Source organism: Myotis daubentonii, chromosome 13 (genome assembly GCF_963259705.1).
Source record: "Myotis daubentonii chromosome 13, mMyoDau2.1, whole genome shotgun sequence".
Classification (NCBI taxonomy): Eukaryota; Metazoa; Chordata; class Mammalia; order Chiroptera; family Vespertilionidae; genus Myotis; species Myotis daubentonii.
In genome coordinates, this window is record NC_081852.1 from 22,399,656 (window position 1) to 22,422,122 (window position 22,467).

The 22,467-nt window shown below is 42.4% G+C and overlaps 1 protein-coding gene across 2 annotated transcripts; it reads left to right on the forward strand.

Annotated features, from left to right (window-relative positions):
• Window positions 1-3,831: 3,831 nt before the first annotated feature.
• SAR1A (secretion associated Ras related GTPase 1A) lies at window positions 3,832-20,342 on the forward strand. Of its 2 annotated transcripts, XM_059662493.1 has the most exons (7): window positions 3,832-3,965; window positions 8,651-8,724; window positions 8,845-8,964; window positions 9,612-9,677; window positions 12,298-12,401; window positions 15,983-16,114; window positions 17,951-20,342. In XM_059662493.1, the coding sequence occupies exons 2-7, from the start codon at window positions 8,667-8,669 to the stop codon at window positions 18,065-18,067; spliced, it is 597 nt and encodes a 198-aa protein (XP_059518476.1). In that variant the 5' UTR covers window positions 3,832-3,965; window positions 8,651-8,666; the 3' UTR covers window positions 18,068-20,342. The 2 variants fall into 2 exon arrangements, with proteins under 2 accessions (XP_059518476.1, XP_059518477.1); XM_059662494.1 differs by lacking the exon at window positions 9,612-9,677.
• The last annotated feature ends 2,125 nt before the right edge of the window (window positions 20,343-22,467 follow it).

A 22,467-nucleotide genomic window follows, 5' to 3' on the forward strand; every position in this document is an offset into this window, starting at 1 on the left:
GACCAAGATGTGTACAGCAAAGATACTGGACACCCCGGTAAAACATTATTTCTGGGGGGGTGTATGAGGGCGTTTCTGGAAGAGTTTAGCATTTGATTCAGTTGGAGTAAAGAGATCAGCCTTCACCAATGTGGGGTGGCATCATCCAATCCATTAAGGTCCCAAATGGAACAAAAACACAAGTTCTCTCTCTCTTTGAGCTGAGACATTCACCTTTCCTGCCCTTGGACATCAGAGCTCCTGGTTCTCAGGCCTTCTGACCCCAGGACTTATACCAGGAAACCCCCCCCCCCCGCCCCCCAGTTCTCAGGACTTCAGACTAGCACTAAATCACCACTGCCTTTCCTGGTTCTCCAGCTTGCAGATGGCAGGCCATGGGACCTTTTAGCCTCCATAACCCTGTGAGCCAATTCCTTTACTAGATTTCCTCTTAGATACATCCACATAGATTCTATTGGTTCTGTTTCTCTGCAGAACCCTGACCAACACAGTTGCTTTTCAGTCTCCATTTTAATTCCTGAGCGCATGTCGAGCTAATGTTGAGCGTGTGTAGGGCGATAGGGTGGGGAGAAGCATTACATAGAACTCCTCTGCTCAGACCCTCTGCTGGCTCTCCAGAGCACTCCCAATGAAAGCCAAAGTCCTCACGGTGGCCTAAGGCTCTAAGCTTTGCTCCCCATTGAGAGACAATTCTCCACAATCTCTTCCATTTCTGCTCTTCTTGGAGCAGAAGTACTGGCCGCCTTTACTTGGACTATCTTTTCAAGGCTGTTTATATAAATTAGGAACAGTCTTGGAAGACAGACTGTCTGGGGCATGGAGACAGGTTTGTTTACTGTCCCGTGTAATCATGTCTCCTTCTGGGTCAAAGGTCAGGCAGCTTGGCTTGCAGTCCATTATGAAAGACTTGAGTTCCCTAAACTCTGAGGGTTAGCATCACTGGGCTGCGCTGTGTCACCCCCAAAGCACTTGGGTGGGCAGGGAGGCAAGTGGAAAAGACACAAACATGAAGCTCATGCCCCTTGCTATGCTTGAGGTAATAAAATCCTTTGTCTCTGCCCTAGGAATGGGGTGTCTGTCAGCATCCACGAAGCATACTAGGCTAGGTCATTAGCTTGCAAGTGAGGTAAAATCTCAGAACCTTCCCAGTTCTTAACTGCCTGCCCCCTCCCCTTCCTCCCCTCATCTGCGATTCCTTCCCTTGCCATCTGTCTAGCTACACTGGCCTCCCAGCTGTTCCTGGAACCTGTCAGCACACTCCTGCCCCAGGGCCTTGGCACAGGGCTCTGCCGTCAGCCTGAAACACTTGACCCCTAGATGTCCTTCAGGTCTTGTCCAAATGCCACCTTAGTGGGGTCTTCCTTGACTACTCTATTTAACATAGCCTTGTCACCAGTAAACAGGTGGGCGCTTGCCAACCTGATGGATGAAAATGGTATCTCAGTTTACTTATCTTTTATTATTTTCTATATGTATATACAGGGTGGGGCAAAAGTGGGTTTACAGTTGTTCATATGGAGAATAATACATGATTAATAAATAATAATATAAGAATAAACTCTGTGTTTCACATACAACTGTAAGCCTACTTTTGCCCCACCGGGTCATCTATAATCTCTACTATATTTCTATTATTAGTTTATTGTGTTTAAGAGCCATTTATACTTCCTTTCCTGTAAATGGTCTGGTCCTAATCTTTGCCTATTTTCTAACAATAGTCTTTTTCATATTAATTTTTCACTTGCCTTGGATGTGATAACATATATATTTTCTCAGATTGTTATCTGTTGAGTTTATGGTGGCATCATTGTTGTTTTAATATAAAAGTTTCCTATATTTCTGTAGTTACATTTGTCAATCTTTTATGGTTTCTGGATTTTCAATCCAAACCAGAAAGGTCTTCTCCATTCCACGAATATAAGGAACTCATCCATGTTTTCTTCTATTTTTCTAGTACTTTAATGGTGTCAATTAAAAATATACAAATCTTTTAATCACTTGGAACTTACTTTGTGTAGTATGGGATTTATAAATTCACCATTTAGGTTTTTGACTACCCAATTGTCCCAACCCTTTTATTATTTATTTATTTTTATACACATAATTGAAACATTTATTGAAAACACTAGAGGACCGGTGCACGAATTTGTGCACGGGTGGGGTCCCTAGGGGTGGCCTGCGGAGATCAGGTCCCAGCTCATGTCCCCAGCCTTGCAGCCCCGAAGCCCCGCCTGGCACCCCGCCTTGGCCTGGCACCGCCCACGCCACCATCCTGCTTATGGCCGACAGCACCGTGTTGCCGAAGCCCACCATGTTCCATGCCGCCTCCTGGTGGTGAGCGCACGTCATAGCTAGTGGTCGAACTCCCTATTGAACGGCCGCAGGAGGGGACAATTTGCATATTAGGCTTTTATTACATAGGATACTCTAGAAAAATTGCCAACATGGACAATGCCTCTTTCCCCCACCTTAGAGGGGGGGACTCGCCCAGGGCTGCCCAGCTGATGTTTGCTGATCTGAGAACCTGCCAGTGTGCTCCTTCCTCCCCAGCCGCCCAATCATCCTATGGTTTGGGAACCTCCCACTTCTGGCAGCCAGACTTCTCTCAGGGACAGCAATCTAATGCACTGGCTAGTGCTGGGGCAGCTGTTTCAGGATGTACGCAGCGGGGTTCCAAGCCCTATGGACACAGTGCCCTGGGTTAGCCAAAGCAGGTGAGAATGCTCAGAGCAGGGACTGATCCCTTTCTCTGTCTGGGAGGATGCACACCCAAAGGGGAGGGAAGGTGGTGAGCTTGCCACCCAGCCCCCTCTGAGTATTGCCACTTTATTTCTGTATGTATTTGGGTCTATTTCTGTACTTAGTTCCATTGGTCTGATTGGCTTTTTGTGCACTAGTACCAAACTGTTTTAATGACTGAGGACCTATAATCCGCTTTACTATCTGACAGTGCTAGTAGCTAGTTCCTCAGAGCTTGCCTCTTGACTAGTGTTATTTTTCCATTTGAATTTTAGGAACAAACAGGTGCTTTAAAAAACACACACACAACCCATTCATTCTATTAGCACGTTTATGTGAATTTGTTAACTTTATCATTTCACTTAGAGAATTTAGATCTTTGTGATACCGAGTTTCCCTATCCAAAAATACTCATCTTCCCACTTGACTCAGTTTCCCTATTTGTAAAATGGGAGTCATAATACCAATCTCATAGAGTTAAGTGAGAAAATTCATATGAAGGACGCGATAGCAGAGTCACCGTGTGGCCTTGCCGCTTCCTAGCGTATGAACTGGGCTTCGTCACTCCGGTTCTCTCCTCTGTGAGCTGGAGATAACGACGGTGTCTCCTCCATCGGACTGTGCGAGGGTCGGACGAGAGGAGGCGTTCCAGGTGCTCAGCGCACGGCCTGGAACACAACTTCCCCAAGAACATTAGCGGCTCGTCCAAACGATGGGCTATCACCGGGCAAAGTGACTTAACCTTGCGGGGATCCACCTGAGGTCAAGGCCTCCAGGCCGTTCTTCTTTCCGAGAACCTGCCTAATCGTCACCCCTCTCAGTCTCCCCCTGGCGCCCGGGGAAGGAGTCGGATTGGAGCCGCGCCGCCGAGCGTCTGGGTCCACGGCCAGCCGCCAGGAGACCGCCCCCACCCTCGGGGCCACCGCGCTGCCACGTCTCGCCGCCCTCCTCACGGGGGAGGCGTGGCCACGTCTGGCCCGCCCCCGAGCGCGTGTCGTCACGCCTGAGGCCCGCCCCTCCGCCGCTGGAAGCGCCTGTCGGGCGCCCCGCGGCTGCAGAGCTCCTCGACGCTACGAAGGGGCGGGGCAATCACGCGCCCGGAAGTCCCGGGGGAGGGGTGTGACGTATATCCGGCGAGTAGCTGGCGGTCCCGGGTGCTGCTGGGCTGTGTGCTCAGAGGAGGGTCGAAGCCGCCCGCCGCCGCCGCCGGAGGAGCCTGTTGGGCCGTAAGTCTGGCGGCTGCCTCGAGGGAGGGAGCCGGGCTCGGACAGGTCGGGGCGGACAACTGCAGGGTCGGGGCGGAGGCCGGCGCAGGCGGGGAAGGGGGGGGGGAAGTGACACGCAGGCGGTTCTGTGGGGCCGTGGGACTGGTTCTGGGCGGGGATGGGCCGACTCGGCCGGGTCCGCTCGGTCCCGTGCCTGCCTCTCGGGGTGTCCGGTCGATCGGCATTCAGCTCGGGGGTCTTGCAGCTGCTGGGCGGGGCGGCAGCTTTCTCGTCTGTGCTGTGCGCTCTGGTGTACGAAACGGCTTCACGTCTCCCCGTCTCAGAAGAGCCTTGCGTTACAGCCTCGGCGCGGCGGGCCAGAGACCTTGACGATGGTCCTTGTCCACAGACTCGGGGACCGAGGCCCGCCGGGCTCAGTGCTTTGGCCGAGGCCCCGGAGCGAGCGAGCGTGAGCGCTGGAACCTGTTCTCCTGCCTCCCAGTCCCGGCCCTCCCCCCCCTCCCCCCCATACACTCAGCTCTGTTACCATCTGATGTCTTTATGTCTCCCTCCTTTATCGCCCCTCTGCCTTCATTTCATGGCAAAATTTCTCCACATTTCTTTGGTGTAGATGAATGTTTAGTTCACGATTCTAGCTGAGCGGCCGGGGGTCCTCTAGTGAGCGCGATACCAATTGCCTGTTCGTATTCTCTCTCGCTCTCGTCTTTTCTCCTGACCTGACCTACCTGCTGAGGTGGTGACAGGCTTATGGAGCTTTGCAATGGGTCTGGCCTTGGACACGTACCCCCTGCAGCCAAGCAGGTCTCTTAGCTTCTCCAGATCTGTTTGGAACGGTGTTTCAACGTTGCTCTTAGTATGTGTACAAGTAATGAGTATGTATGGGAAGTGAGGGCTGCATAGACTCTTTATTGGCTAATGGTCAGTCTTGTGCCTTTCCTTTTTTAAATTTATTTGATCAATTAGTCTTGAAATGTGCAAATTTTATTTTTATTTTTTTTCAGTTTTAATTGTAAATGAAATTTTCAAATTTTAGTGTGGGGTACGTTGGCAGTGCTTTTGTTGGTGGTTCAGAGTCCTTAAGTTGTAGAGCACTCTAATTTGCTATAAGATGCCGTAGGTGGTAAAGTGGATCAAGGATAGGTCAGTGCTAGTTAACATGCCATTCAGAAGGTGTGATGCATTGCACGGAGGAAAACTTTAGAAGATTACCTGCAGTGTAATTGGTGGGCTAAGGAAGTTTGATTTTTTGAAAAGCGTTTTGTGATTTCAGTTTGAATTTTATGAGTTATTAACAGGAAGAGCGGTGACTTTGGCATTAAAAGAGGAAGGTTTAAGTTCTGGCGCTGTTACTTTTCCAGCTGAGCAGCCTTTGTTGAACCAGCTAACCTTGGAGTGTCCGCATCCTCATGGTGTGAAGTGAGGCCAAGGATTCCTGCCCAGTAGGATTGGTGTGAGGTTGAAATGAGACGGACTAGTATGTGCAGGCATTGCATAAACTATACAGCTACTCACAGCGGGATGCAGACCCTACTAGTAAGATCTCAAGAATGGAGGTGCCATGAAATTAGAGGAGTAACGCAACACAATGCTTTGTGTCCAATAGGTTTTTTTTCCTTTTAATATCACCCAAAGGGTGTCTTCACTTTCCATAGATCATTCTGATGGGAAGAATTATAGGACTTTTAAAGCAGGTTATGTCAAGGGAAAATGAATTGGAAAATGAAAGTAGTTCATTTAAAATGAAAAATTCCTTAAGAAGGGGTTTTCCCCTTGTCACCTTCTGAGAATTCATTTAGTTGGGAGTTCTATAGAAAATGATGTGGTAAAGCTTTACAGAGTTTGTAAAGTACTGGCTGTAAACCAGTGTGGTACAAATGACCGCATGCGCTGGGTTGTAAAGGAGTGATCCGAGTGGAAGTGACCTAAGGAGAGGTGCTTTCCGAAGGCCACCTGCGCTTCTCCAAGTGGTGGACAGACAGTAGGGAGGACGCCTGTTTGTGGGGCGGCAGAGGCGCGGCGCATTGTTCTTTACTGACTGCAGTGCAAAGTTAAGCACAGGGTCTTCGTGTGTTAAGTCACTGGACTTCTTAACGTGCAGGACAAGTTTCCAGACAAAACTGTCACTTAACCTGCTAAATTTGTTCTTTCTGCCAAAATATATATTGATGTTACTGAAAGGGGAAAAACCTTAGTATCTTTTTATGTTTAGTTTTTGCCTTCAGTCTCCACCCTGAATCACTCGCACCCTTCATTTGGCCGTTTATGTCCAGAGCCATAGAAAATAAGCATTAAGCAGTCCCTACAGTTTATAGGTGAAGCCTCGGCTTCATTTTAAAACAAACACAAAAACCAGTAACTGTATGAAAAAGAAAATTAACACACATTATCTCAATTTTTCAATTTCTTCATCTAGCATTCTTTGAAGAATATATAGGGTGTTTTTTTTTAATTGTGCTTTTTTTTTAGAAATATTTTTAAATTGATTTCAGAGAGGAAGGGAGAGGGAGAGAGATGGAAACATCAATGATGAGAGAGAATCATTGATTGGCCATGTCATGCACACCCCCTACTGGGGATGGAGTCTACAGGCTGACGCTCTATCCACTGAACCAAACCGGCCAGGGCTATAGATAGGTTTTTATGAGTAACCCTTTTACAAGTTAGTAGTAAATAAAATAAAATAAAATTTCATGAAAGTGTTATTTGAAAGCAGTTAGTCACAGCTAGTATAAAGCCTTGTGTTCACATGCTTTTGATGATGGACAGGAGTGAAAATGGGGAATCTTTCTCTTTACCAAATCTGTGATATTGAGGCAAAAGTTCAGTGTGACCAGGAAATGCTGACTAGGGAGAAACCTTAACACCTACCATTGACTCTAGGTCAGGGGTGGGCAAACTTTTTGACTCGAGGGCCACAATGGGTTCTTAAACTGGACCGGAGGGCCGGAACAAAAGCATGGATGGAGTGTTTGTGTGAACTAATATAAATTCAAAGTAAACATCATTACATAAAAGGGTACGGTCTTTTTTTTCAATAGTTTTATTCATTTCAAACGGGCGCCCGCGGGCCGTAGTTTGCCCACGGCTGCTCTAGGTCCTCTTAACTTCACTCAGAGGTCCTTTTGCTTATTATCAGTGTATGTAGACCTTCTTGTAGCTTTGTCTAGGCCTATGAGAAACAGTAGAAAAAGTGATGTTAATATCAGTACTAATTAAGGTATGTTCTTGGCTGGGAACCTACCACAATGTCCTCAATGAGTATTCTCATTTTAGGAAAATCCATACTTACACTCTTCTTACTGCTACATGGCTCTCCAAAATAGTGGTATCTCTTCTAAGTTGAGACACTTATTTGCAAGAGAGGCTAAACAAATACTGTTTAAGAAGAGATAGCGAAAAGAAAATGAAAACAAGATAAAAAACCCCAAACAAACAAAAAAGAGATAGCATTGATAAATGCAGCAGGGCAAATTGTGACTATGTTCTGTTTGTGTGTGTTTAAGAAATTAAAAAAAAAAATTATTGATTGATTTGAGAGAGAGAGTTGTTCTACTTACTTATGCATTCATTGGTTCCTTCTTGTATGTGCCCTGACAGGGGATCAAACCTTCAACCTTGGCATATTGGGATGATGCTCTAACCAACTGAACTACCTGGCCAGGGCCCTGACTATGTTTTTTAGAGCAGTTTACAAGGAAGGGTTAATATGCTTTTCATTCTGGTTAATATGCCCCCCCCCCTCATTTTCTACTTAATGAATTGATGTCAAGTTTTGATACAGATAATTGATGGGACTGATTTCCTGCAGGTTTTGTTAACTGGTAGACAGCAATGGTGTACCTAGGGAATAGGAATGAGCAGCTTCCTGGAGGAGTGAGTAACACTAAAAGAGGAAAGTATATTGTACTAGTAGGTTGAAAACTGTTAGAAAATCAGGGGTTTATGCAGATTTGAAGACCCCAGAGCAAGCATGTCAAACTCAAAGGCTAACGGGCCAAATAAGGTTAAGTTTATGTGGGCTGCCAAAAAACAAAAGCTTCAATTTTCATAGAAACGTAGGTTTGTTTCAATAGAGACATGCTGAATACAAAGGGGTGAAATAAATGACTAATCGTTAACATAAACTCATAGAACATTTTAATAAAAATTAATTTTTTTAACATTAACTTACCAGACACTGAATAACTGCACAAATTAATAAATGTAATGCAAATAAGCCTATTTTTTTTGTTCTCCGACAGCAAAATATTATCTGTTGCGCACACCAAACAAGTCACTACAGACTAATGAAGTGGCAGTTGGCTGCTAAAATATTTGCTGCTGGTCTTAGTGGAGAGAAATGGTGTGCCTGGAAATGAATGCAACACGATTATAGAAATCAGTCATTAGTGAACATTGTAGTTCGTTATTAATAATTATGTATAACAGGATATTATAAAAATTAAGTTACAAGATTTTTATTAAAACGTTTCTTACATATGGTTATATTTGAGTGGGCACAAAAATATTCGTTGTGGGCTGCGAGATTTATGTGCTTGCTGTAGGGACTTCCCTCCAGGGTGTAAAATCTTTTGTTTTCTTTTGGGGCTGTAAATATGCATCAGGGCCAGGGAATAAGAGTTAACTTCTCCAAAACTATATGGCATTCAGAAAGCTAATGTTTGCTGTTTTCATATTTTATACAGGTAGTAAGCATTAATAATGTCTTTCATCTTTGAGTGGATCTACAATGGCTTCAGCAGTGTGCTCCAGTTCCTAGGTAAAGTCAATTTCCTTGAAATATAGGTTTCAAAATTTCTGCATTTCCTCCAGCAATTTAAGTACAAGCAGCCTTTCATATGTAGAGAACAAAATGTTAAAGTTTTTTTTTCTCTTTTAGGACTCTACAAGAAATCTGGGAAACTTGTATTCTTGGGTTTGGACAATGCAGGCAAAACCACTCTTCTACACATGCTCAAAGATGACAGATTGGGCCAACATGTTCCAACATTACATCCGAGTAGGTTTGAAAATACCAGATGACCTTTTGATATTTAAAGGTCAATATCAAGGTTGGAGGATGAATCCCCAATTGAAGTAGTTCTTCATTCTTTTTTTTAAAACATGTTATTGAGAGAGAGGAAGGGAGAAGGATAAAGAGATAGAAACATCCATGAGAGAGAATCATTGATCGGCTGCCTTCTGCACACCCCTTACTGGGCATGTGCCTTGACCGAGAATCGAGCTGGTGACCTCTTGGTTCCTGGATTGACATTCAACCACTTAGCCACACCGGCTGGGCAATGTAGTTATTTTCTTAACTGAGATCCCAAAAGACAGCTCACTTGAAAAAGAATTCCCTATAGGACACACTCAGGTCACATACTTTATAGATCTGAACCTCTGGAACTTGGTCACTCTCTATTCCCACTAGTCCTATAATGGGACACATCTCTCATATCTACTTCTAAGCAGTAGGAGACACATTGGAGAAAAAGAAACTTGACTTCTAAAACTAATTTAAGAATGTTTTCACACTTGTATTCTTTTCTTTACAAGGTGAAAGCTTTATTAAGCTTTGCTTTTGTATTGGCTTATAATACTCATAGCTGGGCCTTGTGTGGATGGAGAAGTTTGTTTATTTCTTCTCTTTTGATAATTTTTCAGCATCAGAAGAGCTGACAATTGCTGGAATGACTTTTACAACTTTTGACCTTGGTGGGCATGAGCAAGGTAAGAAATGATTCACTGAAAAGATGGTATTGACTTACGGTTCATTTTGTTCCCGTCTTTTTTTAAAAGCAGTTTGTCATTTTTACCTTTTAAATTGCTTGCATTTAGGATTGGAATCTTATTACTTTAATGAAGTTGGTTTAGTCCCTTACTATTTTTAAGTGATTTCCAAATTGTGAAAAGTTTCAAAAATAGAGAACTCCACTGCTTTATACCTTTTGTCCAGATTTATTTGTCTCCCTCTCTATATAATACATATTAATATTTACTTTTCTTTAGCCGTTTGTGAGTCCATCAAGGTCTTTTTGTTGCTATTGTTAATCTTCACCTGAGGTTATTTTTCTATTGATTTTTAGAGAGAGTGGAAGGAACTGGGGGGAGGGGCGGGGGGGGGTAGAAACATCGATTGGTTGCCTCTTGCATGGGTTTTATTCCTGATCAAGGGCATGTACCTGGGTTGCAGGTTTGATCCTTGGCCTCTGTCTGGGTGTGTGAGGCAACCATGTGATGTGCCCCCCCCCCCCCCCCCGGCACTTTCTCTCTCCCTTTCTCTCTCTTTCTGCCCCTCCCTCCCTCTCTCCCACACTTTCTAAAAAGCAATGAAAAAATATCCTGCCCTAACCGGTTTGGCTCAGTGGATAGAGCGTTGGCCTGCGGACTGAAGGGTCCTAGGTTCGATTCTGGTCAAGGGCATGTAATTTGGTTGTGGGCACATCCCCAGTGGGGGGTGTGCAGGAGGCAGCTGATCCATGTTTCTTTCTCATTGATGTTTCTAACTCTCTATCCCTCACCCTTCCTCCCTGTAAAAAATCAATAAAATATATTTTTTAAAAAATTCCTTGGGTGAGGATTAACCAAAACAGATAAATAAATAGAACATTGGTAACTTTAATTGTTCAGCCAAAAAATATTAGCCAAAAGGCTGGGAAGCGATCCAAATAATTTTATAGTCAGTGATTTCGTTAGCATATAATTACATGTATTTTATTTATTTATTACTTATATGCTACCAAGTCATATATGTAGTATGGTCACAATCATATAAAATAGCAGTGTATGTGTTTTGATGGAGGATTATAGATTATCTTGGGGGTTTTTTGTTTTTTGGTTTGTGTTTTTTTTTGGTTAATCATTACCTGAGGATATTTTTTTTTCCCATTGGTTTTTGGAGAGAGTGGCAGGAAGGGAGGGGGAGAGAGAGAGAAAAAAAACCCACATCTGTGTGAGAGAGAGACATCCATCAGTTACCTCTTGCATACGCCTCAACCCCGGCTGGAATTGGGCTGTAACCCAGGTACATGCCCTTGACTGGGAATCAAACTCAGACCAATGTGCAGACCAACACACTAACCACTGAGCACCGGCCAGGGCTTTTTCCCCCTACAATAAGCTTGTATTACTTTCATTTGGGTTTGAAGGGGTATATGGTGTATTTTCTGCTTCTTTTTAAAAAGATTTGTAACTGTTTACAAATTTAAATTCTTAGGTAATAGTTATAAGCTGAACTGAGGCCATTTAGAGAATGCAGAACAGTAGGTGCTTAGACACCTGAAGTGGGAATTGTGTATTATTTGGTGTGATAATTTAGCTTTCAGGTTTTGATAGAGTAAGAAGGGAAATATGTTCATGTAGATAGGTCTGTTTGACTGAGGAAAATTTACTTAACAGAAACAGTTTTTCATAATAACCTAGCCACTATTATACAGAAGTTACTAAAATACGGTACATTTGGAAGTTTCCTTTATATATATGTACCTAGAAATCTAACTATTATAAAAGTAGTCTAGACTCAATGTAACAAATTTAGTATACAATCAGCATACACATATGGAGAGTAAAAGTGAAAGCTTCCCCAAACTTCTTCCCAGCCCCTCTTCCGAGGCGACCATAATTAACTGATGTAGAGATTCTTTCCTAGTTATCCCATTGAAAGAACCAGAAATGAATGGCTTAGAAATGACAACATAATTAAAGCATTGCTTCCTAAACCATTATCACTTCATATCATAAGCAAGTAAAAAAAAAATTATAAGCACCCTGGGTTGAATAGGGGAGACCGAGGTGATTGGCCTGGAAACTTGAACCACCTGTCAGCCCAGTCTCCCTGAGGGCTGAGCGGATGAGTGTGTCACTACACTTACACATCAGTTGGTTAGGAACTAACCTGAGACTGAAGTTATGTGGACAAGTAATTGGCATTATGATATTTTAACTCAGAGGCTGCAAACGAAAATGGCTCCAGGGGCAAGGAAGGTGAGTTAAGTGAGTGAAGTGAACTTGGTGTAAGACAGTAAGGAATGGTGGGAACTTTGACAAACTCAACAGCTCAGACCTTATCCAAAGGGTCATTGGGTAGGTGGGCATGGGGTTGCCAGATGTTGCAGTGTTGGAGAAAATTATGCAAAAACCCCTAGTTTTTGACTTTTAAAATCATTTAGTTCATGGACCATCAGTTTATACCTTCTGTTCTGACTTTTAATAATGGCTAGAGTTGGAAAATCATATGGAGTTTAATGCTATTGAAACCTGGCCAAGATTTGACCATTTCATAGATCATTAGATTATTCATTTTCAAAATAGATATTTTTTATTGATGCAACTACGAACTTTGTCTTTTTAGCACGTCGGGTTTGGAAAAATTATCTCCCAGCAATTAATGGGATTGTCTTTCTGGTGGATTGTGCAGATCATCCTCGCCTCATGGAATCCAAAGTTGAACTTAATGTATGTTGATATTTTTTTCCTCTCGTGGCCTGTATTTCTTTTAAGGAATATAGCTCAGTAGTGTCTATACTTAAACTTTCCAGTTAACATTTGATAAAGGTCCTAGTTAGGAAAGAAAGTGTTTTAAAATCTACAACATTGCTTTTCCATGTCCTAAGGACACTCAGCTTGCACTTGAGTAAATTAATTTTGTTTATATCTCTCATAGGGTGACACTATGTCCAATTTGCTCAGGACACTCCCCAGTGTATGCCTGTTGTCTCATCATAATTAATGCCTTTCCCTTTCACATACTACATATGGTCACTCTTTATGAAGCATTGGCATAGTGATACCTTAAAAGGGATTAGCATTAGTTCTTTACATTTTGAGTCTGCCTTCTCAGGTTGTGCCTACCCACCTTTGCACCGAATGACTTGCCAGACCGTAATAGCCTGTTCTCAGTCTTCAGTTTTGGTAACGTGCAGGGTTTGATACTATTAGGGACTCACTTCAAGTTTTCTCCTTTCTCAATATTGCATTTTCTTGGCTTGACAATTTCTATAATGTTGCCTTCTTTGCCCTGTGCCTCTTCTTTCTCTTTGATTTAGAACTGTCCCTTTGCATTCTTGTTCCTGGCAATTTGAACATGTCTCAAGTTTATTTGTAAGTACGTTTCTCGAATCTATACTCTTGTGTCATGTAGAACTGCCTACGGGGCAGTCCTTCCCTTACTTGACTCCTTGGTACTGCCATTCTCTCTTTTTAAACTCCTCTTTACATTCTTGGTTTTTTCCCAGGGTCTAGACTTGCTTCTAGGCTGTTCCGGGCTACTCCCATTCCTTTATTTGCTACAGTGACTCCCAGATGGATATCTTTGGACTATACCTCTCTTGAGCTCCAGCCTCATACATAATGCTGCCTATTAGACAACTCATCCTAACAGTTCTCTTCTGAAATGGAACTATTGATCTTCCTCCCCATCTATCTGGACATGTAGTCCAGAACCCTGTGAATTACTGTAGATTTCACCACCATCCTGCCATATACTGTAATAATGCTAGAAGGAACTTTCTCAAGACTTATCATTGCCTTACTTAATATCCATTAATAGATCTCTATCATCTTCAAAACAAAATCTACAAATCTGCATAGCATATAAACTCTTTCAAGAGCATGCTTCTGTTTATTTCACTAGCTGCTTTTCTGTTGCTTACCTTGAACTACATCTCAGACAATTTGCCCTTTCTCCAGAATACAGAAGTGGCAATCCTGCCTGCTTTCTCACCTGACCCCCTACCTCCTTTTGCTGGTAAATTTGAAAATGTCCTTGAAGAGCATTCAGAGTTCAGGCATGACCACTTCTAGGAATTCTTCTTTTACTTCTCAGATTATTAGACTCTCCATCTCATTAGTGTCTGTTGTCCTGGTTTTTTTTTTTTTTTAATTGGTCTTTCCCACCAGACTTTGAACTTAAATGGTAGGCACCTTGTCTTACTTCTTTGCACCTAGCAAAACATCGGACACATAGGCACTTTGTTAGCATGAATTAATGACTTCCTTACTCTGATTTTGTCATTTCCTGGAACTTAAATGGTCAAAGCATGTTCACATTTATCCATTCAACTCTAGTCTTTCCTAGCTTTTCCTTTCAGTAAGAACTAGACTCTCAGTGTAATGTTGTGATTTATAAGAAATATATTTTTATCATCTGAATGACCAAATATGTTTCTCATATATATTTGACCTTTATCCATAGTTCCTGGCATACAGTTCCTGGAATTTTCTAAGTGAGGGGAGCCACATAGATATCTTCAGTTATGTTAATGAGGTAGATTTTAGACCTCACCGATGGATGAGGCTGGTTGCCAGGAGACCCAACCAGTCAGAGGTGGGAACTTTCAGCCCCAGCTCCTGACCCCCAGGGAGGAGAGAGGGGCTGGAGGATGAATCAGTTGCTAGTGGCCAGGGATTTAATCAATCGTGACCTTGTAATAAAGCCTCTATAAAAACCCAGAGAGCTTCTGGGTTGGTGAACACTTGGAGATTTGGGGAGAGTGGTATACCTGGCGAGGACGCAGATGTTCCATGTCCTTTCCCCATGCCTTGCCCTGTGCATCTCTTCTATCTGGCCTTTTATGGTCAACCAATAATCCAGTAAGTCACATGGTTCTCTGAGTTCTGTGAGTCATTTCCAACAAATTAAACCCAAAGAGGGGGGTTATGGGAACCTCTGATTTATATCCAGTTGGTCAGTACAAGTGATAACCTGGACTTGCTACTGGTGTCTGAAGAGGTGTGGGAGTCTTGTAGGACTGAACCCTTAACTTGTGAAATCTGATGCTTATCTCCAGGTAGATAGTGTAGAATTGAGTTGAATTATAGGACACCCAGCTGGTGTACTGAGAATTGTGTGTTAAGCAAGTCTAATAAATGATGTCCCCTCACATTGCACTAGGTACAAGACCCGTTCACCCATTCTTGAAATCTCTTCCAGCTTTGACCCTTCTTTTGTCTATTATCATTTAAACTTCAGTCTCTTTACCGCTTTACTCCAAAATTCCTGCTGCACTATTCATTATATGCTGCCACCTTAGGCTAGATCATTATCTCTTACCTGAGCTCTATGGGTAGATACTGTTTGTGAATGCATTGCACTAAAAGTATATAGATTCTCTCTGTAACTTCTGGATTTGGGGTCTTTAGAGTCTACTGCAGTTAACCTCTCAGACTGGCACCATAATGTTGGCTATCCCTTGTCATCCTGTTTACTCTGTCACTGCATGTCAACATAAATGTGTTAATCCAGCCAGATGCTACTCCATAAAGCTTCCTGAGTTCTTTTCCTACTGTAAAGCCATTGCTTATATTCTTCTTCCTCTTTTTCACCTATTCTGGTCCTGTCCCTCCTTCACTGAGCCAAACCAGCTAGGGCTCCTGTCCCTCCTTCAGAGCCTAGTTTAGGTTCTACATCCTTGCTAAGACTTTCCTCAAGCCCACATCAGCATTTTATTTCCCTGATTGCCTTTCAGTATTTATAGTTTGTCCCCATTCGTTGTGACACTTAACCATGCACTTGCCTTGCTTTGTTGACAGATGTGTGAACATAGAGTGAGGATTTCTTGGCTAGCGGGCCGTGTCTTACCCTCCCTTTTGTATCCGTCAGTGCATTTTGCACACACTGGGCACTCAGTGAATACCTGGGAGTTCCTGTTGTCATTTTAGAGCCTCGATAGCCAGAGCATTCATGCTTCTAGGACTGCTCAGTGGATAGCCCAAGGATGGTCTGTGCGTGAATGGCTTAACTCAGAGCTACGGTTGGGGCAGTTCTGCTCCTTGTAAACAGACACAGCCTTAAGTTGCCATTGTTTGAAGCCATCGGGGGATTTTTGCCTAATGTCAAAGTATTTTTAGGGGCTTTTTACCTAATATTAAGAGTGTTGTAGATAATGTCCAGAATAAACTTTGAGTTAATCACTCAAATGTAAAGATGATTAGATTTTCACTTTACATTTGCTGCCTTTTAGACAAATGAAAGTCAAAGTGATTTTCATTATCTGGTGGCTTTTCTAGATCCTCACTCTTTTTTATCTTGTCTTCAGGCTTTAATGACTGATGAAACAATATCCAATGTGCCAATCCTTATTTTGGGTAACAAAATTGACAGAGCAGATGCAATTAGTGAAGAAAAACTCCGTGAGATATTTGGGCTTTATGGACAGACCACAGGGAAGGTAAGAGAAAAATCTTTAGAGGACATATAAGGGGAATTCACCGCTTTGCTATCTAGAATTTACTTGTTTTTCTAAAGTTTAACGGGGCTTAGGATTTGTTGCATTACAGGTAATTTGTAGACTATGAAGGCTGGAACATGTTCTTTTTTTAAAAAAAACTATTTTCTAATGTGATACATGAGAATGAAGGAAAATGGTGCAAATGGCAAACTTAATATTTTAAGAATTTTTAAAAATATATATATTTTATTGATTTTTTTACACACAGGAAGGGAGAGGGATAGAGAGTTAGAAACATCGATCAGCTGCCTCCTGCACACTCCCTACTGGGGATGTGCCCGCAACCAAGGTACAGGCTCTTGACCGGAATCGAACCTGGGACCCTTGAGTCCACAGGCTGACGCTCTATCCACGGAGCCAAACCGGTAGGGCAAGTATTTTTTTACTCTCTTTCAAATTCAATTTTTAGAAATCTCATTTGAAAGAACCTTTTAAAGCCAGAAATCAATTTTTTTTTAACTGGAGATTTCAGGTTATGAAGAAGAGTGTTCATTTATCTGTATCACTTTCTAAGCGTTGAATTCAAAGCATTGGATTCTTGGACTGTTATCCCCATTCTGAAGATGGAGCTCTGACAGTGGTTTGTTCAGGTTCTCACAGCAAGTCAGTAGTAAAAGCAGGAGCAGGACCCAAGTCTAGATCAGTAGATCATGTTGTCTCCAGTTAAAAGAAGAAAAGTATGCCTGAGAGAGAAAATTTAAATCAACTATAATTAAGCATGAATCCTGTCCTTTTCAGCTCAGGATTTTGGCATATTTAACATTTAAATTTTTGTTTTCTGGAATCTGTAATGATTTTTTACTTTTTTAGATGGTTCTTTTGCCCCTTGGTAACCTATTTCTTTCCAGAAATGCTTTCTCTAATTTGTTTAGTTTCCCTCTCTTGCATGAGAATTACACACACGAATTCTTAATTTCTTCAGTATAACTTGTTATTAGTGTATCTTTCTGAATGTTTGCATTAACGAGAATATTTCTTTCTTTTTTTTAAAATATATTTTATTGATTTTTTACAGAGAGGAAGGGAGAGGGATAGAGAGTTAGAAACATTGATGAGAGAGAAACATCGATCAGCTGCCTCCTGCACACCTCCTACTGGGGATGTGCCCACAACCAAGGTACATGCCCTTGACCGGAATTGAACCTGGGACCTTTCAGTCCGCAGGCCAATGCTATATCCACTGAGCCAAACCGGTTACGGCAGAGAATATTTCTAAAAAGTCCCAGACTTCTTTTGTCCATCAAAGAGCATGCTGGTTCTGTGGGTCCCAGTGGCCTTTTTCTTGGTTTGCTGCCATAGCTGGCCAGTGAATGTTGGTGCACTTCTTAGGGAGAGGCTGGGAGTAGGACTGTGCTGCTTCCTCTATCCTGAAAGTATGAAGCCCTGGGGAAGTCATTTGTATGGCCTGGACCACACTTTTTAAAATAATCCCTCCTGCCAAAACCGGTTTGGCTCAGTGGATGGAGCGTCGGCCTGCGGACTGAGAGGTCCCAGGTTCGATTCCGGTCAAGGGCATGTACCTGGGTTGAGGGCACATCCCCAGTGGGAGATGTGCAGGAGGCAGCTGATCGATGTTTCTCTCTCATCGATGTTTCTAACTCTCTCCCTTCCTCTCTGTAAAAAAATCAATAAAATATATTAAAAAATAAAATAAAATAAAATAATCCCTCCTTAGAGTTGGTTTTGAGGAATGGGGAAAGTGATTTTTGTGATCACCCTTTCAAACTTTGCACCAGGAAGGTGCTAACAGGCCTTTCTTGACTTTGCCTCCCTTAGGGAAATGTGACCCTGAAGGAGCTGAACGCCCGCCCCATGGAAGTGTTCATGTGCAGCGTGCTCAAGAGGCAAGGCTACGGCGAGGGCTTCCGCTGGCTCTCCCAGTATATTGACTGATGTGTGGACAGTGAAAATAAAAGAGTTTTACTTCTCTGGACTGATCCTATTCACAGCCTCCTCATGAACTTTTCTAATAGAACAAGGAAAGCTCTCCACAACCATGTCTGGCGTTGAGAAGCCAAGAGTCTCTGTCAGCTCTCTCTTCTCCCAGTGGTGACATGTGCTCTTCACACTGTCGGGAGGTCACGCTGCCCCATGTGCTGGTGCAGGTCAGCATCCCAGGACTTGGAAGCTGGCAGGATTTGCCGGGAACAGCTGTGCGCCATCATGGGGCACCTGAACAGAAAAACACGTCTCACCACTGAGGTTGATTTCAAAAGAAAGCAATTCTATTTTTTAAAGAAAGTGTTTATGTAATTGGTTTCCCTTCTAACTTTTGAGTTTACAATTTACTTGGTCCAGAGTTTTCTATTCCTTTTTTTTTTTTTAAATCTAGTGAATGGCATTTAGATACTTCCTAAAATTATACAGAGGTACATGTTGGAGGCCAGAGCTCAGTCAAGTGAACTCACTGCTGTTGAGTTAGCAGTTGGTGGAAGAAGCTCCCCTGCCTAACTGCCTGGAGTAGGTGGCATCACCTTGTGCACAGAGAACCGGAAAAGGGCAGGCCTGGCCTCGAAGTTGCAGGTTCCCACTGTGGCAAGCTGGGGCTCTTCGGCCTCACGGAGTGCATAGCAGATTGTTCACTGCAGGGGAGGTCATTATACAGTGGGTCATTGTTATTATCATTACCTATAAAGTTACAAATTTCAGCCAGTCTCTGCTTGGAATTGTGGTTTCATTTCTCTTTGTAGCACTTTATTTTTTCTCCAGTTATAGCAAGTGACTTTTGCCTCAAAATAGAGTTGAGACCATCTCCCATGTTGTCCTGTACTGCAAGTGTGTCAGTTACTTTTGCACAGATTTTAGGGGAATTTTTCCGAATAGGAGAGTCACATAGGACACAGGTAACAGCTTAAGGGCTCTTAATTTTGTGATTTGAGAACTTAAAAATCTGGTATTGTAGCATTTGGTTGAATCTGGGAAGGATTTACTCAGTGGACTATAAATTTCCCACTTGCAGCATTTGGTCTCTGGACTTTTCATGAGCTTTTTTTTCCTTTTAAATCAGTTACCAATTTTTTTGGTGTTTAAGGATGTTTAAAGGTTAACATCTTTTCCAGAATTTTATTTTTATGGCATTGCCTTTCTCCATTCCAGGAATAAGCTGGGGAAACTTGAATTCAAGAACTTCGTGTAGAGCTTTCCCTTTTGAGCCAGCATCACTTATTGTCAGCAAGCACTCAGTGCAGAAGCCGCCACATCCCCAGCAGTGTGATGAGGAGGGTGTTTATAGCTTTCCATTTCTTAATGCCATGGGTGAAATTGGGTTTTCTTGATCTTAACCAATTTTCTACCCTTGCAGTAAAAGATGACAGGATGGGAGGTGGTCTTAAAATGGGAGAATATCTTCATTCATTTTTTCCTTTAATGAAAAGTTAGAGGTAGTTTCTTCAAAATTGAAAAACTGTGATGATGATGCCGATACGCAGATGATTGAATTCAGTGGATTCTTGCTTACAATAAGAGGGTAGGGAAAGTGTGAGAGAGTATTGTTCTTTAGTTGGATTTCTCGTTAACAATGTCTTCAATACTATTAGAAGAGCATACTTTTTCACTGCCAGGTACCAAATGCGGAGGCTCAGTGGAGTATAAGTCTGGAATGAGCATGACTTTCGTTTATGAGCAAGCATAGCTGGATTAAGACAGTTGTTGGTTTGGAAAGGGGTTAAAGCCTTAAGTGAACAAATCTAGCTAATGGTGAATTAACTTGCATACTTTTAATTTACTTTGGCTAAAGGTAATCTATTCTTCTCCATCCAGAGACATGAGAGTATGATCGCTTCAGTGTTAGTTTTCTTGTTTTTTTTCTTTCCCCCTACTCACTTTGTAGCAAGCTAGAAAACTATGGATTCTGGGCAGGGCGGCTCTCGGTGAAAGTGGTTTATTTTGGCCACTGGAGAAAGGGGGGGTCGAAAAGCCAAGTGTCACCCGTCTGTGTGTTGCCCCACATACAACATTGTTCCTGTAGTAACAGCAGAAAGAAGCAGCTGTGAGGAGTTTGGCTCTAACAGTGAGGATCTGAGCTTTGGGTAGGAACTCCCATGAATTGCGACTTTTCATTCTGTTTTATCAGAGCGCATATAGGTCCTATTTCAGGAAAAGTAAAGCAGTCATTTACAAAAGAAAGTCAGTCTGTATCCTAAGCATTTTAATAAAAAGTTAAAACAAACTTGCTGTCTTTTTTTTTTTTTTTTTTGCAGTGGTTTTGAGTTTGAACATTTCACAATATTTGTGCTGGGGAAAGCAAAGTTCTTTCCTACTTGTGGGAAAAAATATATACAATGGATGTAAGAGACTTAAATTTTGCTACCGGGGGGGAAAAAGGCTAAGCCAATTTACACATTCCACTAGAAATAATGAATTTAGTACTGTTTGAGAGCCTTGGAACATGTGGTGGTCCCAGAATTGGTGGTAATCTTTGAGACAGAATAGATAGGGCAGACTTTTGAACAAAATCTTGTATTAATATGCTAGCATGGACTGGATCCATCTTTAGCTGTGTTTCATCATTTTATAAAAAATTGGGAAGATCCAGTTGAATGCTACATTTGGCAAAATAGAAAAAATGAAACCTTGTGCATTTACTAGGCTTGTAGAATGACCTGCTTTTAGAAACCCAAATGAGATTCTAAAACTAACGTGCCAGTATGAATATAATGGGAAACAAAATGCAACAGGTTCTTTTTTAAAAAAAAATAAATACTGATTTCAGAGAGGAAGGGAGAGGGGGAGAGAGAAACACCAATGATGAGAGAGAAGCATTGACCGGCTGCCTTCTGCACGCCCCACATGGGATGGAGCCCACAACCCAGGTATTGTGCCCTGACTGGGAATCTAACCATGACCTCCTGGTTCAAGGGTCGACATTCAACCACTGAGCCATGCTGGTTGGGCTCAACAGGTTCTTTTTGACCAAGTATTCAAATGGGAGGCATCCTGCGATTGAAACTGATGTCCATGTTCCTATGATAGGAGGCCATGGGTTCTATGTTCCTGTGCATTTGTGTTGTTTGAGATGGCGTGGAACATGAGAAGTAAAGACCGAGTCAGTGAGCCCAATACCCGAGGGGGTCTCACCTTGACTGTTGGCTGTGACTTGGGACTCTACTGTAATGTGCCATCAACAGAAAAAATTGACATAGAACATGCTGGAGGCTTGAGAGACTAAGAATCACTGGACGAGAGAGAGAGAAACTTAATTGCTAGGAAGTTGGGACAGCTGATTTTGTTGCACTCAAGCATGTGTGTCACAGAACCAAAAAGAAAAGATGCTGATTTCAATCCTGCCTTATACTAAAATGGATCATCATTTCCCGTTCTCAAAACAGCTTTGTTACTGGGAACACTGAGCATTACCCCGTGTTACTAGTTTTATTCAAAAATTTGAGACAGAAATGTAGTATTTTAGTAATTGAATACTTTTCATTAATGCTAACAAATATGTCCTGAAATAAACATTAAAATGTGTATTTTAGAGATACGGTGATAAATGTCTAGCTTGTGGCTGCTATGGGGATATCCTGAACCTTTTCCCCACAAACATACGCATGTTCCTTATCCTCAAAGATATTTCTTTGGAAAAGAAGGGATATTTTGTGTTTGCTTAGATCAAAGATGACAAACTATGTGTCCTGGGCTAAATCCGGCTTTCTGCCTATTTTTGGTCTATGAAGGAAAAATAGAATGTTATTTTGTGACATGAAAATTATATGAAACTCAAATTTTAGTGGCCATAAGGTTTGTTGGGACACAGACATCCGTTCCTTTGGGTTTTGCATGCTAGGACTGCAGAGTTGAGTATTTGAGACAATGTATGGCCCACAAAAACTGAACTGCACTCTGGCTCCTTACAGAAAAGGCATTTGACCCCTGACCTACATAAATTCTAGGGGTTATGTGAAATGTGCATACTGTAAAATATAGGCTTATAAAATTAAATTTTTTTACTTCAGCCAGTGTTCATAGTCCATGTTAAAGGGCACTTTATTTGTAGCAAATTCAGCTTTCCTGGGATTTGTAGTGTTGGGCTTTGTCATCAAAAGACACAAGATGTGCCCAGGCAGTGTGGCTCAGTGGTTGAGCGTTGACCTATCAATCAGGTCAGGGTTTGATTCCCAGTCAGGGCACATGCCCAGGTTGCCGGCTCAATCCCCAGTGTGGGGCATGCAGGAGGCAGCTGATCAGTGATTCTCATCATTGATGTTTCTCTCTCCCTTCCTCTCTAAAATAAACATATATTTTTAAAAAGACCCGATGTGCAGTATTGTGAGCCCCATGCCCCCTAGTGGATTGCT

Excerpts from the sequence above, each read along its gene's own strand:
- SAR1A (XM_059662493.1), top strand. The coding sequence starts at position 8,667 with ATGTCTTTCATCTTTGAGTGGATCTACAATGGCTTCAGCAGTGTGCTC. Across the intron at positions 8,965-9,611 it reads TGTTCCAACATTACATCCGA|CATCAGAAGAGCTGACAATT; the intron begins GTAGGTTTGAAA and ends ATAATTTTTCAG. Across the intron at positions 9,678-12,297 it reads CCTTGGTGGGCATGAGCAAG|CACGTCGGGTTTGGAAAAAT; the intron begins GTAAGAAATGAT and ends TTGTCTTTTTAG.